General features: G+C 54.6%; 1 protein-coding gene across 1 annotated transcript; it reads left to right on the forward strand.

The window, feature by feature from the left end:
- Positions 1–8,431: 8,431 nt before the first annotated feature.
- On the forward strand, positions 8,432–21,409 carry GRHPR (glyoxylate and hydroxypyruvate reductase). The gene is made up of 9 exons (XM_004457262.3): positions 8,432–8,584; positions 10,320–10,450; positions 11,367–11,439; positions 11,972–12,088; positions 13,408–13,496; positions 14,943–15,047; positions 15,782–15,917; positions 19,219–19,349; positions 21,073–21,409. The coding sequence occupies exons 1-9, from the start codon at positions 8,502–8,504 to the stop codon at positions 21,192–21,194; spliced, it is 987 nt and encodes a 328-aa protein (XP_004457319.1). The 5' UTR covers positions 8,432–8,501; the 3' UTR covers positions 21,195–21,409.
- The last annotated feature ends 418 nt before the right edge of the window (positions 21,410–21,827 follow it).

The following is a 21,827-nucleotide window of genomic DNA, read 5'->3' on the forward strand; positions in this document are numbered from 1 at the left end:
ATCTGTCTCCTGCAGGGAACCTTCCCGTGGGAATAGCCCTGCCCTGAGGTCCCCTGGCACCTGGTGGTGACGACCAGCCAAATTCCCGGGAGGTGGTCCCCGGCCTTTGGGCCCGCCCCGGGGCACCCACAGCTGAGACCCCCACTGGGGCTTGACTCTGCCCCCACCTCACAGCCTCTCTGGTCTCGGAGGCCGAGCTCCGGCCTGAGTGGGCACCCCCACCCCCCGACGGTAGCTGAGCAAGGACTTCAGAAAAGAGGAGGCTGGCACGTTTAAGAATGAACAGCTGTGTCCCGGCTCACGGAGTCAGATATTCTGACTGTTACAACTCATTACTAAATCCTAGCCATGCCCTGAGAAGGATTAAGAAAATTCTCTGGTAACACTCCCCAGCCAAAATGCACCCCCCACAGGAAAGCCTCGAAGTCCAGTCGTCTTCTCCCGGCGGTCTCCAGCTGAAACACTTCCTGGGAGTCACACGCCAGCGCGGCCAGCACCCCCAGGTGACAGCTTTCTGATTCACGCGCAGGACTTCTGAAGTGGAGCTGCCAGAAGAGCTTTGTTTGCCTGAACTTCCCCATGCAGGAACGTGGGCTGGGTGGCAAAAGGCCTGGGCAGGCCACTGCTCCACCTGTCACCTGCTCGGTGACTCTGGCAGGTCACTGTCCCCTGCAACCCTCAGTTTTCCCGTTTGAAAAATGGGGTAGTGCCTGTCCTTGCAGGAGTCCACTCACCCAGAGAGCACGTTTACAAGCTCACCCTAGGGAGACCCTGATTGGGCCTTGGGGCCTCAGAGAAGGCTCGGACCCTCTTCTGTCTTTGCGCTGACCCTGCTCCCAGACTCGTGAGAAAGATGGGCAGGTAAGGGGAGTGGCGAGTGGCAGAGGGAGACACGGCTGCAGCCTGCAGCCCAGACCTCAGGGAGGGGCCCTGGCGGAAGCAGATGCTCTGGCGATGCCCGAGGCTGTGGTGGGTCAGGAGGGAGAAGGGAGGCCAAGGAAGCCTCTGGAGCTGGCCGGCAGCTTTGGGAAGGAACCGTCATCCATATTGTAGTCAAAAACTTTGGGGTCTCCTTGACCTGGGTTTGAGGCCCAGCTGAAACTTGGAGACCTGGGCATGTCTCTGTACCTCTCTGAGCCTCAGTTTTCTCAATCTAAAATGCCCATTCGCAGGCTTGTCACGGGAGTGAGTATCATGCCCTTGGAAGCCAACAGAGAGCTGAGCTCGGGCTGGTGCAGGGCGGCTCCCCCCTGGGACCCCCACGCCAGGGCCCTCTACTCTACAGAAGAGTGGGTGGAGGGGAGGGGAGAGGCGCAGGCGGACAATAAAGCCGGGCGGTAACCCAGGCTCTGCCGCTAAGCTGCGAGGCCTGGGTGGGGTCCCTCGAAGCCCCTCCTCTGCCCTGGCGAGTCCAGCCTCAGGGAAGCCTGAGGGGCGGTCCCACCAGGCCTCCCTTCCTTGGGGAAGACCCCTGTTCCCCAGCCCACAGCTCTCACCCCACCCCATTCCCTCACTGGGAACTGAAACCCCAACACAGTTCCCAGGCACCTGGGCTGGCCAGAGGGGCCAGGCCAGGCTCGTTGTAGCAGACGCTTCCAGCTGTCAGAGGGGAGCCCAGGCAGGGGCCTCAGATGCCATCAGGGGCCAGAATGAAGACCACAATGGGCTTAGCTTGCTGTGCATCATCAGGGAAGTTCTTTCCCCATCTCTGGGCTTTAGTTTCCACATCTGTAAAATGGGCAAGTCAGAGACCCTGAGGTCCCTTTCAGTGTTGACATTCCATGATTCTGTGACTTTGGAAGTCATTGTTCCCATTGTCTCTGTAGGCCAGAGAGCTGAAGGGAGCCCGGCAGAGCTGGGACTGGAACTCAGGCCGCCTGCTGCCCGGGCTGGGGCTTGAGGGCCATCAGGGTGAGCAGAGGGAGAACCCCAGGGCTCTGTCCGGCCCTGCAACCCAGTGAGACAGTGAGGAGGGGCCGTGAGTTCAGGGCTCTGGGGTGTCTTGAACCCCAGCCCAGAGCTTCCTAGACTTGCCCTCCCCCAACACAGTTCCCCAAGCACAAACCAGGCATCCCCCCAGTCAAAGGGTCTAAATGCAAATCGGGTGCTGCCCCTTACCAACCGTGTGGCCTTGAGCAGGTCACTTTGCCGACCTGTGCCTCAGTGTCCTCCTCTGGTTGAAAATGGAAGCCCTAAAGCCTACCTCGCTGCCTTCGTGAGGGTTGAGTGAGCTCACGTGTGTGAAATGCCTGGCTCAAACACTGGGGAAGGTCCCTTCCTTGGCTGCTCTTCCTGGCCTGCTGCCATCAGCTGGTCTCGCCCTCACTGCTCACTGAGCTGCCACTTCTTCTCATTACCTCTGGCCGACTCCCGGGCTTTCCAGCCTGCAGGTCTTTGCTCATGCCGTTCCTCTGCCAGGATTGCCCCTTCTCCTTCATTTCCACCATCCCAAATACTACTGCCTCCACTGCTCAGCTCAAATGGCACCTCCTCCGGGAAGGCTCTCCTTCAGGGAGTGCTCTGCCTGCAGACAAGAACCTAGATAACAAGGCACCCGAAGGGGCAGCGCTCTGCCCACAGGGGCGCCCTCCTCCTTCTTCCTGAATGGGTTCAAAACAGATGCAAAGCGTTTTTTCTCCCCCACCCTGCAGTACACAAAAGTAACCACTAGGTGGCGGTAAAATGACAAAGTCCCAGCGGGATGAGCAATAAGTGAGCCCAGCCAGGCATTAGTTGCATCATTCATTCAACAGGTATTTTCTAAGTGCCAACCACGTGCCAGGCTGTAGAACAAAAGGAGTAAATAAGGCAACAAGGTCCCTGCTCTCAAGTTGCTTATGTTCTAGCCAGGGGAGATGAGAGAGTGGAGGTACAAAACCCAAATAAGAAAATAAACAAAGCAAGAAAAACATGGGAGAGGTGAAGGCTGTGCAGAAGTACAGGAGTCCCGGGTGTGTCCGGTTCTGAATGAGCATTGCTTCAGGGAACAGCAGAATCGGTACCAAGCACCACTTAGAATCTCAGAGACTGGCCAACCTGGAAGATCCTCTGCCTGGGGCCCGTTAGAGATGCAAATTCTTGGGTCTCACTCCAGATCTACTGAATCAGAATCTGCATTTTAATAAGATCCCAAGTAATCCTGTGCACCCTAAAGTGAGAAGCCCTGCCCTAGTCCAGAGCTTTAGAGCCAAACTATGCCCACAGGCCAAATCTGGCTGCCATCCGTTTTTGTAGGGGCCCCAAGCTAAGAATGGGTCCTGAGAAAAAAAACAAAACAAGAAACCTGAAACTAAAGAATGAGCTTTTGTGACACATGAAGATTTATGAAATTCAAATTTCATTGTCCATAAATAAAGCTTTATTATAACACAGCCACACCAATCGTCTACCTATTGTTTATGGCTGCATTTGCACTACAATAGCAGAGCTGAGGAGTATCTGGCACCTTGAAGAAAAAGTTTGTCAATCCTCTTCATACTTTGTGAATGAGAAATCAGAGAGGAGCAGATTCGGATCCAAAGTCACAGAGATGTCCTCATTTCCATATACCACTCAAGGTTCTGTTTCCACAGCTCCTAATTTTGGCAGTCGAATTGCCTTTGCCTTCTGGATTTCTAGTCAAAGCTTTGTAGAAAAAGGTCCGTGCCTTTAAGATTCAGAGTGTAAAAAGAAACTTAAGTCCCATTTCACAAAAAGCTAGTTTGGGGCCCAAATGCGATGTGTTTACCTGGGAGACCTGGGTACCTTATACTAGAGGGTGCATGGCTGATATTAGGTGTTCCCTGGGAAAGGGTACTCTTGGTTCCTGAAGGGAGGAGAGCGTTTCAAGGGTATCGGTGCAAGGAGCAGGGAGGGAGTCTTTCCTGCCCCTGGCACGCCAGCAGCGTGTGGCTCCTTGACTGAGGGTTTTTTGCCTCCTGGGGGTGGCTTTGGGTCCTGGCTGGCAGGGTTGAGCATCTATCTCAAGCCACCAAGTACTTTCCTGCGGTGGCCCACCAGGAGGTTGGGTGTCTTGGCACAGGCAGGGGTGTGAACACTGAGCCAGGGTAGCAGAGAGGGCAGTGGCCAGGGCCTGGACCCCTGCTGGGGATGCAACTCCATGCCACTACCCTGCTCTGCGCCATCCATGGCTCCCACCTTCCTCAGACTTGAAAGCAACCTCCATAGCCTGCGCAGCCTGGCCCTGGCCTCTGGCCCCAACCCCACCTACTATGTGTGCCCATTCCCCAGCGAAACAGAACAAGCTCGCACGCCCCCCTGCCAGCCCAGGCTCCCCACCTCAGGATTTTGCTCATGTTCCATTCTGCTGCGCCCTCCGTCTGCCTCCCAGTCCTCTCCATGCTTCAGGGCCCTGTTCAAAGTCTGCTCGTACAGGAAGCCTTCCCTGGCCTCTCAAGCTTATGAGCACCGTTTCTCATGAGCCACGCGAGAAGCAGAGGACTTAAGAGCACAACCCGCAGTCATTCATACTTGAATTAAAACCCTAGCCCCAGTCACTTGCTAGATAAGTTTCTTATCCTTTCTGAGACTCAGTTTTCTCAACTGCAAAATGGGATGGTAACAGCCCCTATGGCAGAGGGTTGCTGTGAAGATGACATGAGATAACGCATGTAAAGTTCAGCCACTGAGACTGAGCATGGCTGGCACTCAGTAAACGTTAAGTGCTAACCCTTTCCTGAATGAACCGCTGGGTAGCACATAAGTATGAATCGGGGCTTTGACCAACTTTCCAGGCACCTGCGCTGTGTCCGGTACCATGGCCACTGTCCTACGTGCTGTGTCTCACGGCCATTGGCATGGCCTGGGAGGCAGTCCCCACTCTCCTTGCCGCCCCGCCTCGCGGAGCTGAGCCCCGGGCCACGGCGTGATGACAGTGAGCCGGCATTCGGGCATCCTTCCCAGCCTGCAGCTCCCCGGTCCCCTGGGCTGTTTGATCTTCAGGTGTCCCTGGGCCACATGCTCAGGCTGAGCCACTCCCATGCCAGAGTGGGCATTAGGGCCAGATTCCAGAAGTGGGGGCAGCGACAGGCCTTAGAGAACCGATCGGAACCGTATGACCGGACCAGGTGCCCAAGGTTCAGGCTGATCCCTCAGCCAAGCTGTTGTAGGAGAAGACCCCTGCTCCCCCTGCTGCCGTGGCTGGGTCTTTTGAAAGTCCAGCGGGAAGCCTGCCACCTGCCTGCTTTACAACTAAGTGTAGAATCAAGTCTGAACTCCTGAGAAGCCACACCAGGCCCCATGAGTCTAGTTCCAAATTTCTACTTCAGCCATTTCTCCTGCCACTCCTCTCGTTTATCCTGCTCAAATGCCAATGCCAGACGGCTGACCAAAGCCTGGACCCTCCTGGCTTCTGAGCCTTTGCCCGTTCACCACTCAATTCTTTGGCAAACATTTACTGGGTCCTTACTACAAACTGGGTACTGAGTTGGGTGCTGGAGTTTGAAGTAAGAGATAGGCCCTGCCCTTAAAAATCTCCTGGTTCTGTTCAGGGGACAGATATGTGAACTACAAGCCCCATGTATCCTCGGGGGCCTATGAGCCCAGTGGAGGGACCTTTAAATCAGGTGAGTGGGTGTAGCAGGGAAGGCTTCTCAGAGGGAGCAATGTCGAGCTGCATCATGAAGCTGCATCACATAGCAGACATGATTTTAGAGTGTACAATTCAATGGCAGTTAGAGCATTCCCGGTGGGGTGCCCCTCTCTGTATCCATTCCCCAGCCCCTGGCCGCCACCAGTCTGCTGTCCATCTCCATGGATTGGCCTAATCTGGATATTTCATATAAAAAGAATCACACAATATGTGACCTTTGGTGTCTGGCTTCTTTCATATAGTATGATGTCTTCAAGATTCATCCAAGCTGTAGCATTCCTTTTTACGAGTGAGTAATATTCCATTGCATGGATATGTCACAATTTGTGCAGTCATCTGTGGATGAACATTTGGGTTGCTCTCATGAACACTGCTGCTATAAACATCCTTGTACAAATTTCTTTGTGTACATATATTTTCCTACGTCTTGGATATACACTTACCTGGGGATGGAATTGCTGGGTCATATGGTAATTCTATTAATTTTTTGAGTAGTGTCAAAACTGTTTTGCCTATTCTTACATATGCTTTGAACATCTCTGGAAAGATATAGAAGAAATAGGTGACAGTGATAGCCTCTGGAGGGACACCTGATAGCACACACCTTGCAGGGAGGTGTAAATGAGTGCGTCACCATGTACAGGGCTTAGGGCAGTGTCTGAAACTTACTAAGAGCTCCATAAATACCAGCCATTTATTATGGTGATGACTGACCCAGAAAAGCCCAGGTCGGGCTTGCGTCTCTCTCCAGTTCTCAGAGCCTTCCTCTCCCTCCCACTTTACCAGGCTGCCTGCGTTCGGCTGGACCCCTCTTCCCCAGTCCTCAGCTGGATTCCTCTTCTGGCTCCAAGCCCACCACCCAGCAGCACTTACTGAGTGCTCTGTAGGAGGAGACCCATTACTGAGTCACACCCCCTCTGCCCTCTTGGACAGGCTTGCCTAGTGCCCGCAACTGCCCTGGCGTGGGGGGGCTCAGGTGGCTCAGTTGTCACCACTCATTAACTCAGGGTGGAGCCACTGGGCCGTGCTATCCACAGAGGACTTAGCCTGGGGTTAGAAAAACACCTCTTTTTGTCAAAGCTTGGTGTAGTTCAGAAAACTTCCCTGAGGTGGCCTAGCAGTGCAGATAATGTTTGTGGTTAACACATTTTGAGCTACTGAAGAGTGGGAGGTGGCAGGGTGGAGCGCTGGACCAGGATCCACGCCGCCCGGTGCCAGCTCTCACCTCTCCAGCGACTTGCTAAGTGACCCCAAGCAGGTGGCGTCACCTCCCTATGTGTGTTTCAGTTTCTTCACCTGGGCCCCGAGGGGCAGAATGATTCAGCTTTAATCAGCAGAGAGAAGGGTAGAGGAGAAACCACCAGGCAGGACTCTTGGTCTCTGGGTGCCGCCAGGCCTGGCAGCAAGTCCCTGAGCAGGCCTTGGGCAGAGACGAGGCCTGCAGGCCTGAGGGACAGGCCCAGGCCTCCCACTTGTCCCCAGCCTGGCCCCTGACCCACTGCTGGCCCCAGAGCTACAGGGGGTTGGTTTCCTTAGATGTGTTAACATGTCTCAAGCACCTACTCTGTGCTTATTAGGAAGAGCTGTCGTAAGCACCTGCTTAGGTTCATTTCATCCCTTAACGAAGCAGGTATGATCATTCTTCCTATTTTAAAGATAAGGAAACTGAAGCACATGGAAGTTTAATAGCATGTTGTTAGCAGAGCTGGGACCTGCACCAACAGGCTGGCTCCAGGGCCGGAGCTCCCACCTCTCCTCTCCACGGTCTCAGAGGTCTATGAACACCCACGAGGCCCGGAGTCCGTGCAGACATTGTCTTGCTTGATCACGGCAATAACCCTCAGAGGTAAGCGTTATTACCTCATTTTGGGGCTGAAGAAACTGAGGCTTAGCAGGATGACGTGACCTGATCAAGGGCACACCGCTTGTATGTGGCAGAGCCAGGATTCAGGGCCAGGTCCCTCTGCCTGCAAGCCCCCACCCCACCCAGTCTGCCATGACCCCACACGGCTGCAGCCAGCACTGAGATCTTGGCCCTCTGCATGACCTGCCTCTGACCAGTCAGCAAGTGTCCGGCAAGCCGCACCCATTAAACCACCCCTCAAAACCGTGGACTTCATATGGGAATTGCACAAAGTACTAAAAGTCATTCCCAGATTTGGACACCCCAGGTCTAGCCTGCTGCGTAGGCACAGCAGGCCTGGCTCAGAGCCCAGTCTGTGTGACCAGAGGCCCTGCCTGGAACAGTGTGACCTGGATGGAACAGACCTGGCGTGCCTGGTCAGGGCACCCAGGCCCTGGGAGTGGTGATGGCCCCTGAGCACACATACCCAGCTGAAGTCACGCTGACACAGCCAGAGCCCCACACACTCACACACACTCTCCTCTAGATGTCCTTTACCTTCCCCAACCCCAAGACACGCCTGCCAGCCCCCAAGCCTGTGAGGCAGTGGGCACGTGGAGGGAGGTCCCGGAGCCCTGGCACACGCCTGGCCACATCACCCCAGAACTAATGTCAGTTCCATTAGGGGTTAAGGTGACACGCAGATGCACAAGGCGCACACTCAGAACCCCACACGAAGACACACGGTCATGGCCACTCCCTGAACACTCACAGCCTCCGCACAGCGCAATCCCACACACCGCGGCTGGCGCGCCCCTGCCCAGCCCGCGGCCCCGCCCCGCTCCAGGCCCCGCCCCTGCCCAGCCCGCGGCCCCGCCCCTGCCCAGCCCGCGGCCCCGCCCCGCTCCATGCCCCGCCCATGCCCCGCCCTCCCCAGCCCGCGGCTCCGCCCCGCCCTCCCCAGCCCGCGGCTCCGCCCCGCCCCAGGCCCCGCCCCCGAGCCCGCCCCCACTTCCGGTTCCCGCGCGTCCGGCCAGGTCGGGTCAGTGTTGCGCGGCTGCAGGTTGGATGAGATCCGCGCGACTCATGAAGGTGTTTGTCACCCGCAGGATTCCCCCCGAGGGCTGGGCCGCGCTCGCTCGGGCCGCAGAGTAAGAGCCCGGCGCTCCGCGCCGCCCCGCGCACCGAGGCCCCGGGTTGGGGCTGGGGTTGGGGCGGTGTCGGGGAGGGGGATGCGGAGCCCAGGGCGGCTCTGCCCGGGACGCCCTGGCGTGGCCCTGCCCCGGGCCGCAGGACCCTGTACCCAGGGTGACCCGGCGATCTCCAGGCGCGCGTGTGGGGACGCCCGGAACTGCAGCCGGGCGGGCTGGGGCGGCCCCCGGAGGGGCGAGTGGCGGGTGGTCCCTGCGCCCGAGAGAGCAGGGGCCCGCGCTGGGCCTTGGCCGGACTTCCCATCCTGTTCCGGGCCGGGATGGGCTTGGAGTTCTTGAAAGGCTCAGAGAAAGTTGTCTGAGGCCCAGCTGGCTCCAGGGCCTGCGTGGTGCTGGGGACGCCCCGTCGCCCTGGCCCTGGGCAGGGGTGGTTGGAGCTCATAAGAGGTGTGACCGCCCATGATGCAAGGTCCAGCCTGTTAATCCTTTATCCCTCCAAGGTCGCCTGACGACAGGCAGGCAGGCGGCGGTCAGGGACCGTGGAGTCACTTGGACAGTTGGCAGTCACTTTGGTGACCTTTTATAAATCGAAGCCTTTTTGTGTGCCAGCCTTCCTTGCCAAGGGCTTCATACGCATACACTCACTTAGTCCTTGCAACACTGTGGAGTGGAAATTAGAATTCCCATTTCACAGATGAGAAAATTGAGACTGGGAGGGAAGAAGTACCTTGCCGAAGTCATACAGCTCCCAGATGGTGGAGCTGGGGTTTGAACCCAGGTCTGACTGCAACCTGACTGCATTGCACCAGGTTTGCACTGCCATTGTTGGGCAGGAAGAAGGAGGGACCCTGTCTTAGAATCAAATTCCAGGGGAAAAACGAGATTTGCTTTTTATTTCGTTCAATGCAACGAAAGCTTTGCTGTACTAAGGCGGAGGGAGGGGGAAGCAGAAATGACATCAGTAGCTCACACCTCTTTAGCACTGAGTGCCCCACTCCTGTAGAGGTGGGTGAAGGGTGGCCTGTGCCTGGGGCTCAGCAAGACAAGAGCTGCAGGGTGTTGTGGGCAGTGCCAGCAGCTGTCCTGTGCCTTGCAGGTATGGTGCCCCGTACAGGTTGGCCAGACTGATTTACAAGGCAAGGGCCAGAGTTTAAAGGGCGTGATTGAACTGTTTTAGAAACTGCCGTGGAAGTGTGCCCTGGCAGAATCCAAGAACGGCAGCTTTCCCTTGCCTGCACTCACAGGACAGGAAAAGACAGCTGGTTGTGGAATCCAAGCCCCACCTGATGGAGGAACCTTCTCCATTCACTGCCCAGCAGTGGACTGCCTACTTGGATGTCCCATGCCGGGGAGCCTACTACCCACGAGGCCTCCTGTTAGCATTAGAAAGCTCCTCCTCGTGTTGAGCTGAGAGCTGACCCTGTAATTTTCCTCTTTCAGTTTAGACTCTGCTCTTGAGGGTCCCTTGGGCCCACCAGCCCCCTCTGCCCTGTGAGGGCTCTTCACTTTTTAGCCGCCCTCTCAGGACGGTTCTCAGGCCCCCTCCCCCCCGCCCCTCACCACTGACCACTGATCCTCTCAGCAGCCTCAGCCAGCCTGAGGCTGGAACAAGCAGAAGGAATTGTTTCCCAGCTCTGAGAGAGGGGCTGGAGGTATGGTAGGGGGATGGGGGAGGGGCAGGGGGCCTCTGTGAGACTCCCTTGCTTCTCCTGAGAGGTTTTTCCTTTGCCTTCAGCTGTGAGGTGGAGCAGTGGGATTCGGATGAGCCCATTCCCGACAAGGAGCTGGAACGGGGCATGGCTGGGGCCCATGGCCTGCTTTGCCTCCTCACTGACCACGTGGACAAGAGGCTCCTGGACGCTGCAGGTGTGTAAACAGTTAGGTCTGGGGCAGCTTCAGAGGGCATCTTAGCCCTCTGGGCACACGGCCTGCTGCTGCTGGCTCTCCAAGCAGGCCTGTGTAGTCCCTCTGGGTTCTGAGGGCATTTGCTGCAATACTAGGCCAAAGGGAGCCATTGCTGGCAGCTCCATCTGGCTCACACATCCCCCTCTCTCCTGGCTGTGAATCGCTGGGGGCAAGCCCTGTGAGGACTGAGACCTTGGTGTGGAGGCATTGGGGTGCAGGGAGAGCACCCACGGCCCCGCCCTCTTGTCCAGCCCTACCACAGTGATCTAGAGCAAGGCCATTTTTCCCTGGGCCATCTAAGTGCCAGGCACCAGTAGGGGCCCTGGGGCAGAGTAAACGTTACCCCTTGGGGTTTGTGGACATGGTGGTTTTAGAAAAGGGTCAGAACCATAGGCTGCTGGCTGGACGCGGAGGGGCCTTGTGAGCTGGTGCTGAGCCAAGCCTGGCCCCCACACCCCAGCCTTGACCCAGGAGCTTTCTGGCATACTTCCCAGAGGAGAGGGGTGGTCACAGAGTTGCACCCCAGCTGCCTTCTCGGTGCTGCCTCAGGTATCCATGGGAGGCCCTGGGCTCTGGCCAAAGGAGACCTGAGGCCTCACTGGGTAGACAGGCCAGTGGGTGAGAGCAGGCACCTTAGTGTCAGGGGCCCAGGGACCTCCTGGCTCTGCCACTCGGCAGCTCATGACTGGGACAGCCACTTAGCTTCTCTGAACCACAGTGTTTGTCTGCCAGTTGGGATTGTCAGAATTTTAAATGAGAAATAGAGATGTCAGCCTTTGCTCTTATTCTAAGAAAGTAATAAGCAAGTGTCCCCACAACAGGAGAGAGCTTTGAATTACACAAGGAAAGGTACAAATGGTGCTTTTTTACATGACAGGAGACAATCTCAAAGTCATCAGCACACTGTCCGTGGGTGTCGACCACTTGGCTTTGGATGAAATCAAGAAGCGGTAAATGGGCCTTGGGCTTTGGAAGGGAGCCTGGCGTGAGGCGCAGCTACCAGAGGAAGAGGGGCTGAGGTTTTTTAAATTCTAGTTCATACCTCTTGACCATTCAGCAAGGATGTGTGGCTGATAAAGTATGTTCATAGGTGCACAGGTCAGCAGTTGTGGTTTAACATCTGTCCACTTTATCACCCTTACATGTTCATTATCTTTTTTGGTTCCCACAACAACTTCTTGAAGTAGAAAAGACAAGTATTATTATTTCTCTATCCCGATGAGGGAATTCAGAAAGGTTAAGTAGTTACTTGTGTGCCCTAGGACTTTGAGTCCCCATCTTCCATCTTCATACCCTTCCAAAGGGGGACATAATTGAAAGAGGAGTGAAGGCTGCCCATACCTGAGTACTCATTTACAACTCCGAGCTTCCTGGCAGGCAGAACAAAGAGGGAACAAAGTAGCATCATGGAAATGTCCCAGTGGTAGAAATCGGTGAAGGTGTTTGAGGCTGGTGTTACCACCATGTGTGTTTAATTTACAGTGGGATCCGCGTGGGCTACACCCCAGATGTCCTGACAGATACCACGGCGGAGCTCGCCGTCTCCCTGCTGCTCACGACTGGTCGCCGGCTGCCGGAGGCCATCGCAGAAGTGAAGAAGTGAGTGAGTGCCTAGTGAGAGTTGGCTCTGCTTGCCGTTGTTTCCTGAGCTTGTAGCGTGCCTGAATAGATGTGGTTCCCTGACCCCAGATAATCCTTGTCTAGTGGGTGGGGGTGGGAGTGGGGGAAGACTCAGCCCAAGTCCTCAAGCACTGGCAGACCTGGCACAGACAGGGCCTGAAGGGAAATGGTGAACGGAGAGGATAAGGAAGGGAGTTGCAACTCATTCTGTCTGGTGTGGGGCTGGGTGGGGCTGGGGAAGCTTGGCTCAGGGGCAGCTTCTCAGAAGGAGCAGCATTTGAGTCTCCTGAGCGCTTAGAGGTACAGGCCCACCAGCCCTCGCCTGCAATACTGAAATCCAAAAAACCTCTGAAAACTGAAAGTTGTTTCATCAATCTTTCAGTAGCAAAACCTGATAGGAACTGACATGAGGCTATTTTTATTTTTATCTTTATCTTTATTTTTTCCCACTGTGTGTGAATACTCCCACAGAAATACTGACGAGTTTGCCGCAGGGGGCTGCCCAGACTCTGCTGAGGGTGTGGTGCAGGATTCAGCAGGGCACCCACTGCCTTTGTAAAACCGAAATGTTGGGAAACCTGCCCTGAGGGTTTCAGGTCAGGGAACTGGGGCTGCCTACTGGGCATTGGGGAAGGCATTCTGGGGGCGGGGATGGCTGGAGCCATTGGGAGGCTTGAAGAGAGGTGGGAGGCGGGCAAACAGGCCCTCAGAAGACGTGGGCGAGGACCGTGGACCCCCAGGGTGGGTGTGCAGGGGGAGCAGAGGCTGTACAGCACGGGGCTGGCGAGACAGCGCCCATGTCTCAGGACGCTCCCTCCTGTCTCAGGAGTGGTCACTTTCATCGGAGGTGGCTTAAGGCAGGCTGCATCCTCCTGTCCCCCCACTCATGGTAGCAGGAGCTGGGCTGTGTGGCTTTACTTTTCATTGCTGCCCTGGAGGCACTGAGAATACGGGTTCCGGAGTCTAAAATCCCGAGTCTGTAACCTATTGCTCCCAGTTTTGCCCCGGTGTGTGACCTCGGGCAGGTCTTAGCTTCCTCATCTGCAAAACGGGCCAGGACCTCCAAGGCCCCTCCCAAGCCTCGAATTCTGTAGCCCAGGTAGCTTTAAAGGGGGAGCCGTCCCCCCTGAGTGTTCTCAGTGCTGAGTGGCTGGAGGCATAACTCGTCCCTTCTCGGAGAGCAGGGTCCGTACCTTAGGCCACAGGCCCTGTCCGGGGCCCTGGGCCTGAACGTTTGCTGTGGGCTACCGTCTTTGGCAGAGGCGGGGGCCTCTCACCCACCCCTTTCCTTCCCACAGTGGCGGCTGGAGCTCGTGGAAACCCCTGTGGCTGTGTGGCTACGGACTCACACAGAGCACGGTCGGCATCATCGGGCTGGGGCGCATAGGTGAGCCTCTCCCTGCCTGCTTGCCCGCCCCTGGGTTGGAATCCCTGGTACCGCGTGTCTGGATGCTGTAAATCCTTTGTTATGAGAGCATGATGTGGGGCAGTTTGCTCACAGTAGGGAGATCTCTAATGAGAAGGCACAGCTTCATAAAAATCAGGAGCTCCTTTAGAACTCTCTAGGTGATAAATGCACTTTACGAGCGATTGGATTCTTTACAATTGCAGCGCCAGAAAGAACAAATGAAAGCTGTGAATCAGACCTTCAGGAGCAGTTGACTGAGGGAGAACCTGCACTTCCCCAGGCTTGGATTCTGGAAGGCATTTGACCCATGGGGCTTTAGCTCAGGGCCCAGTGGGCAGAGTGTACCTGCAGTTCTGCAGACGAGGCAGAGCTATTTTTCTTCCAGTGGCCCCTGAAGGAGAAACCTGGCAGAAGGGCAGGAGCTCACCCAGGCGGCTGTCAGTGACTCCCTGGCATCCTGCCTGGCCCAGGGCTGGGGGGGGACGGGTGGAAGGTGTGGATAGCCTGTCTGGCCGCCCAGCAGCCCAGCCTCACACTGGAGAGTTAGCTGGAGGAGCTCACCAGCTTTGGGGCATGGACCGACTCTGAAAATTCAGCTGCACAAGCCTGGTCTTGCAGGTTTGGGGTGAGCTGGCAATTTGGCCATGCCACTAAAAAGTCAGATGGGGTCTGGTGCTGCATTAATGGAAGCAGAGGGTCCGGAAGGTGGGGTGCTTGGTCACGCTCGTCCTATGCCAGTCCAGTCCTTGGGCAGGTTAGCAAATGGTCCTTCAGATGCTGGGACCGTGGGAGGGCTGTGGGAGGCATCCCAGGAGCTGAGGCGCTGCCTCCAGATCTCTGAAGGGCAGGGTGGAGCCTGCTGGGGGCTGGCTGCAGCGAGCAGACCCAGGCTCTTTCTAAGATAGGACCAGCTGGGAAACGGACTTTGGCCCAGTGGTTAGGGCGTCCGTCTACCATATGGGAGGTCCGCGGTTCAAACCCCGGGCCTCCTTGACCCGTGTGGAGCTGGCCATGCGCAGCGCTGATGCGCGCAAGGAGTGCCGTGCCACGCAAGGGTGTCCCCCGCGTGGGGGAGCCCCACGCGCAAGGAGTGCGCCCGTGAGGAAAGCCGCCCAGCGTGAAAAGAAAGTGCAGCCTGCCCAGGAATGGCGCCGCCCACACTTCCCGTGCCGCTGACGACAACAGAAGCAGACAAAGAAACAAGATGCAGCAAATAGACACCAAGAACAGACAACCAGGGGAGGGGGGGAAATTAAATAAATAAATAAAAAATCTTTAAAAAAAAAAAAAAAAAAAAAAGATAGGACCAGCTAATGCCAGATGGCACTGACGAAAGGGGCTCCCTGTCCCTGAAACTGCTGGGTGCTTACACCTGCCCTTTGAGGCATCGGGAACAAAGCACAGATTCCTTCTTCTTGCCTCCAGGCCAGGCTATTGCTCGGCTACTAAAACCGTTCGGCGTCCAGAGATTTCTATACACAGGACGCCAGCCCAAGCCTCAGGATGCTGCGGAATTCCAGGCAGAGTTTGGTAAGTAAAGCCTTGAGTCTGATTTCCACTGGAGCCCTATCGGTGCTTGGCTGGGGGCTCTCCCTGTTTCTTTAATGGCAGCATTTGTAGGTAGAGGCAGGAGCTCCAGGTGTGCCCAGGGCCTACTGTGTTCCTTAGGCCTTACCCATTCCACCTGCCCTGGACACAGAGACCCGCTCAGGGAGGGCAGGGCCTTACCCCCATCACACAATGAGCTCTCGGTGCCTGGGGAGTCCCTTGTCACTACTGCCTGTGTGTGGGCAGAGTGGCAGGGGTGGTGTCAGATGGGAGGAAGAGCTGGGAACTTTCACTGTGTTCCCTTAATGAAGAGTGCTACCCCAGCCTTTGTGTGAATTAGAAAAAGTGGCCCTCTGGGAACAGCCCCCGGCAGGGTGTCCCACTTGGTGAGCAGAGGGCAGGCTGGATTTCAGGCGTCCCCAGCCCTTGGCACATGTGGCCCTGAGGTGGTGGGAGCCAGAGTGGCCCAAACCTCCATGTGAACTTGATACAAGCCCCTGTCCCTCTCTGGCCTCACTTCCCCCAGCTGACGGGCGAAGGGGCTGAGTGAGGGACTGATGCAGTTTGTACGGTCTCCAGAGTTGTCCAGGTAGACCCTGGATCTTCAGGAAGCATCTGGGGAGTTTCCGTTATGGGGAGGGCGAAGGAGGTATGGTCTCCCACCATCTCGCTGTCCCTAACCCGGGAATCAGCGTGACAGAGCCCTCCTCCCCCAGTGCCCACCCTGCAGCTGGCTGCTGAGTCTGATTTCGTCGTGGTGACCTGCTCCTTAACGCCTGCAACCAAGGGGCTCTGCAACAGCGAGTTCTTCCAGAAGATGAAGAAAACAGCCGTGTTCATCAACATTAGCAGGTACCCTGCGGCCACCCGACATCCCTGGGTCACCCAGCCAGCCTGGAGGGGCCGTTCCCCCTGCTGTGATCTGCGGCTTTCCTTCCTGTTGGTTGATGACACTTCAGGCTGAGCTTGCTGGCTCCAAAAACCAACCCCAACTCAGAAATACAATAAAGTCCCCACGGGAGTGCCCGGGCCGGGAGGAGGGACGTCCAGGGCAGACCTAGGTCTGCCTGGACCCTGGCAGCAGCCGCAGCCTTGCTCAGTCCTGGCACACAGAGGCCAGTGAGTGAGGGAATGACAGAGCACCCAACCTCGGGGACCTTGGGAAGGCCCCTTTTCCTCTCTTACCATGGAGGGTTGGACCTCAATGATCGTAACGGCCCACCCTCCCATGGCCCTGACACTGGGTCTTTCTGTGAGTTCAGGGATGGCTTGAACTTCCTGCTTCTGGAAGGACAGACCCTAAAGCCCAGGTTGTGTTGTTTCTCCATGTCCTTGGGGGTGCCTCAGGCCACTGGGTGTGTGGGGACTGACCTTCCTTCCCTGCCACTGCAGCCCTTTCCTAGCTAGTGCCCTTTGAACCTGCTTCAATCAGTTTGGAGGCAACAGTGAGGGATGAGATCACCGCCAGGGCTTCTCTGCATCAACGCCATCTATTATCACTAATGTTTATCTACAAAGGCTGAGGCTTCCAGGAGCACAGGGCTCCTGCTGATGGCCTGATGGGGCAGCAGCAGCCATAGCTTCCTCTTATGGAGCAGCTACACATGCTCAGGACTCGGCACTAATATTTGGTATACAAGTAGCATTTAGTGCACAATATGAAGTCTCTAGAAAATCAGTTCTTTGCCTCAGTGGTTCAGTGTGGCTGTTCACTTGGTGGAAGTAGTTAGGACCCTACTCATTTCTCTGCCTTGCTTAGACAGTTGCCTGATGGTCCATAACAGTGGTTTGGGGGGTGGTCTAGGAACAACCCATATTAGAAAAACCTGGAGAGGGCCCGACACAAATGCAGGCTTCTTGGCCCTGCTCATGCCATAGTGCATGTAAATGAGCTCTAATGCTTCCAGCATTCCTGAGAGTTAGGATGTCTTCTCCTTTTCTTGCAGAGGAGGAGCCTGAGGCACAGAGAATTTGAGACACTTGTTCAAGGTCACACAGCTAGAAGGGGGCAGGCCAGGGTTCCTTGGATTATAAGATCTGTATTAGTTTTCACTACTTAAACTGATCCCCACCCAGTTGTATGCAACCTCTTTGTGAGACCCCAGAATTTGCTGGAGTGAAGCTTCCCTGTGGGGGTCCTAGAGAGGTCCATTTGAGCTGGCAGATTGGAGCCCGTGATGCTTAGTCAACAACCCTCTTAAGAGTCGTTGGGTGCAGACCGTCAAGTACAGGTGGAGGTGAGTGGGGGCTGCAGAGGCGAGGCCGTGTGTTGTTGAGGGGTGGGCACCAGGCAGGGCGTGAGGGCTGAGGGCTGAGAGCGCTGGGGTGGGGAGTTTGATTTGAGCTGTGCTAAGGTTCCTGCACATGTAAAGAGATGTGAGGTAAAAACATGCTGGGAAGGTCAAGCTGGCTTTGGGCGCAGGATTGGCTTGCCATCAGAAGGAACGGTGGCTCGGGGCAGGAGCCCGGGGGGCTGGATGTGGGGAGGCAGCTGGGGTGAAGGAAGATGGAGTCAGAAGATCTGAGACAAATGTTCCTCAATCTTATGCTGTGGCAGGAGACCCAGAAGCAAATAAGATGCCAGCCATACCTTGAGGGACCCAAGGCAGTGGAAAAGACCGTTGTTCATCCACGGCACAAATGTAGATTGACTACCTCCGGGTGCCAGGCCCTGCAAGGCCCAGGTGTGCAGCGGTGATAGAGCCAACCAGGCTCTGCCGCTGTGGAGCTTACAAGCTAGTGGGGAAATGGGAATTCACATAGACAAACCAGAGGTGATTAGGTTGTCTAAGTGCTCTGAAAACTTGGTGCTGGGAGCAGTAAGGATGAGGGAAGAGCACATCAGCTTAGACTGGTCAGGGAAGGCGCCTGCTGGTTGGGGCTGTGGAATGGGGAGGTTTCAGGGATCCTTATCAGAGGATGGCCAGCTCTGTGCCATGCTCACCTGTGGGATGGGCACAGCGTGGATTCCGTGATGGCTGCGGATGGGGCCGGCTCCTTAGCAGTGGAGAACAGGCTCAGTGTCTTCAGGAACAGGCCTTGAATGCAATGCAGACCTGCCTTTTGGTGCTTCTCACATGCCCTCATAAAAACACACCAGAATGCCAGTTGCCCCAAAGAGAAGCCTTTTGGTGTTGGTTCACTACTTTTTTTTTTTTTTTTTTTTGAGGTACTGGGGCCAGGGATTGAACCGGGGACCTCGTTTGTGGGAAGCTGGCGCTCAACCACTGAGCCACATTGGCTCCCCTGAATTTTTCATTTGTTTGCTCTTTGTTGTTGTTGTTTTAAGGAGGCACCGGAAACTGAACCTGGAACCTCCTATGTGGGAAGAAGGCACTCAACCACTTCAGTCACATCCGCTCCCTGGATTACATACTTTTTTTTTTTAAATATTATTTATTTCTCTCCCCTCCAACCCCTCCCCGCCACTGTCTGCTCTGTGTGTCTATTCGCTGTGTTCTTCTGTGTCTCTTTTTGTTGTGTCATCTTCCTGCGTCAGCTCTCTGTGTTTGCAGCACCACTCTTGGGCAGGCTGCGTTTTTTTCATGCGGGGCGGCTCTCCTTGTGGGGTGCACTCCTTGTGCGTGGGGCTCCCCTATGTGGGGGACGTCCCCACATGGGACAGCACTCCTTGAGCACATCAGCACTGCACGTGGGCCAACTCCACACAGGTCGAGGCGGCCCTGGGTTTGAATCCTGGACCTCCCATATGGTAGGCAGACACTCTTACCAGTTGAGCCAAATTCACTTCCTACATACCTTTTTGATACTGGATTCTTTCTGGTGCACAGAAGTGGCTTATTTTAAAGAAAATGTATGGAAGAAAAAGTGAGCATTTTCTCAAATTTAGGTATCTGCAAATTAGAAAAAGACTACCATTGTTCCACATTGACAGTGCCCAGGTTCTACTCAGTTGGCTCAAGGCCTTGAGAAACAGGCCCCAAAGCAAAGAGATTTGCTTGCAGTCACTCAGTTATGTAAAGCCTAAATCTTAAAACATACAAAAAAGAAAATGTGTCCTAGAAATTTTGGTTGACACTGGTTTAAAAGTAGTGCTGGACAATGGAAAATTCATTCTGTCAGTTGTTCTGCCCTCAAAGTGGCTAGGGGGGAGGGACCCACTTCAGGGCACCCACATCACTGTCATTCCCAGGGGTGACGTGGTAAACCAGGATGATCTGTACCAGGCCTTGGCCAGCGGGCAGATTGCAGCTGCTGGACTGGATGTGACGACCCCAGAACCACTGCCTACAAACCACCCGCTCCTGACTCTGAAGAACTGTGGTAAGAACTGCCCTTTTCAAATGCAAACCCATCCTCTGCCACGTCTGCAGTGTTTTTGAAGTGGTCTGGAGATGCTGGGTGTGAGCTTGCTGTTAGTGACACCAGTTCAGAACACAAGATGACGACTTCCCAAGCATGCTTTGTCCTTGTCCCTAGAGTTGAATGGGAGGGTGAGGGGATTTCTTTAAAAAAAAAAAAATTGGGCTAACTGGGTGCCCTACACCCATAGCTAGTCATGGGTGCAGTGTTACTATCGATTGCTAATACCAACGTGTGAGGTAAGAAAAGTGTAATTACAATACCAGTATTTGTAACTTGTGCCAGTTACTAAGCTATTGTCTCCCACCTCCTTCTATATTCTGCTTTGTGGAATGGGCTGGGACTCTGCAAACTGCACTCCTGTGTGCCCGCAAGCCCTGCTAGGCTTGTCAGTGTGGGGCACCAGGGAGACACTGGAAGGCTGGAGGACGCCTTGCTCCCTCCTATCCATTGTCTAGGAGTTGCACCACAGCAGGGCTTCTTCACCCAGCAGCCGCAGCATCTTCCTATAGTTACTGATGGATCCAGTTTGCATTTTTTAAAATATTTGCTTCACCAGCCTTGCACCCCCCTCACAGACACTCCAAAGAGCCCTTCCTTCAATCATCTGCATTTTGACAATTGTAACCCTTCCTCTTTGTTCCCTCAGCCCTGGGGGTAGAGATGACTCCTGCATTGCTACTGCTGTGACACCTTAGGGCAGTGGCTCTCAAACTTTTATGTGTTATCAGTCATCTGGGGGATTGATAAAACCCAGGTTGCTGGGCCCCCACCCCCAAAGTTTCTGCTTTAATCCATCTCAGGTGGGGCCTGAGAATGTGCATTTCTAACAAGCCCTGGGTGACCCTGATGCCACTGGTCCTGGATCCGCACTTTGAGAACCACTGCCTTAGTGTTCTCTTGTTCTGCCTCTTCAGTTACCCAGCTAACAACTTTCTAGTTAACGATACTTTATATTATAATAAAGTTCTCTCCATTCAGGTAGCTGCCATAGTTTCTGTCTTCAGAATAATACATATCTGTAGGAGTGGTAAAGGCCTTAGGTTGTCTGGGCCAGTTTCTGCCCTCCTTTTACTTTTGGAATAGAGAAGTTCCTCAGCTGCCTTCCCTGGTGAATGCTCCCATTACTGCAGCCCTTGGAAACTACCATCCCAAAAGGCACATTGGCTGGGATGTTAGGGCTGTTGCCCACAGCTGGGCAAAGTAGGAGGCCTGCAAGTTCAGCTCACTGCCTCAGGTACTGCTTTCAAAAGGCAGTTTTTTGGGGACAAGTTACCTCACTAGCTTTGCAGTGTGGCCAGAGGAGTTGTGTTGTCCAGCATTTCATCGTGTAGTTATTCTGTCAATCAGAAATACCATGGCTCTGGTGTGGATGATCAGTGTTAAAATCCTGAGCTGAATCAGAACCTAGGTTCACCATCTGTTAGACCCCTTCTAGCCCCAATGTTCTTGTGTATATCGAATACATCTCTCTCATCATACTTGTGTCTACGTTTCAATAGCCCGGAGTACCTTGACTTTGTTATTCTAAATTGTAGTACTTAGTGATGAGTAGGAGGGAAGGCAAATCAAGGAATGCTGAGGCAGGTTCTCTATTATTCTTACTGGCAAACCCAAGCCATGAAAAGAAGAGTTCAGTCTAAGTGCTTGTACCACCCTCTTATTTCCTTTCTCTGCTTTCCAGTGATCCTGCCTCACATCGGCAGTGCCACCTACAGAACCCGCAACAACATGTCCCTGTTGGCAGCTAACAATTTGCTGGCTGGCCTGAGAGGGGAGCCGATGCCCAGTGAACTCAAGTTGTAACGAGGCTGGAGACACAGAGGGCCTGGAGGCCAGCAGTCCCGATACTGTCAGATGTGCCCTGGCTGGATTTGGACCTACAAGGGTGAGAGCAGGGGGAAGAGTCTTACCTGCAGAGGGAAGACTGGTGATGACAGATGTTCCTGCCACTTTTAAGGCTGGAAATATATAAGCCAAAAGTGTAATTGTAATTCGATTATTAAATAATTCTGAGACTGGCTTGGTGTGTAACTGTGACAGCTAGCAAAGAGAGCATCTGTTTACTTTTTCTAAATCCCATGACCCACCTGGTTCTGCTAGTGCCTCCCATGTCAGTACTCACTCCTAGCATCTTAATTACTAGAACCTGCCCAAACCACCTTATCCTCATCCTCTCTGCTCAAATCCCTTCATTTGCCCTTCACTGGGGATAGGACAATGACAGCCCAACTTCAACCGTGGCACTTAAATCTGCTGACTAGACCATCAGGACTAATTAAAAGAACACACAGTGAAGGAGAGATAACTGGAAGAAACAAGAACTAGGTAAGATCACAATATTCTAAGTTATCTTTTTGGTGAAGACCACTGGAGATTGTCGGGTTTCTTAATTTTTATTTTAAAATTAGTTTTAGCATTACACACTTTGTTTTCCTT

Source organism: Dasypus novemcinctus, chromosome 8 (assembly GCF_030445035.2).
Source record: "Dasypus novemcinctus isolate mDasNov1 chromosome 8, mDasNov1.1.hap2, whole genome shotgun sequence".
In the NCBI taxonomy this organism is placed as follows: Eukaryota; Metazoa; Chordata; class Mammalia; order Cingulata; family Dasypodidae; genus Dasypus; species Dasypus novemcinctus.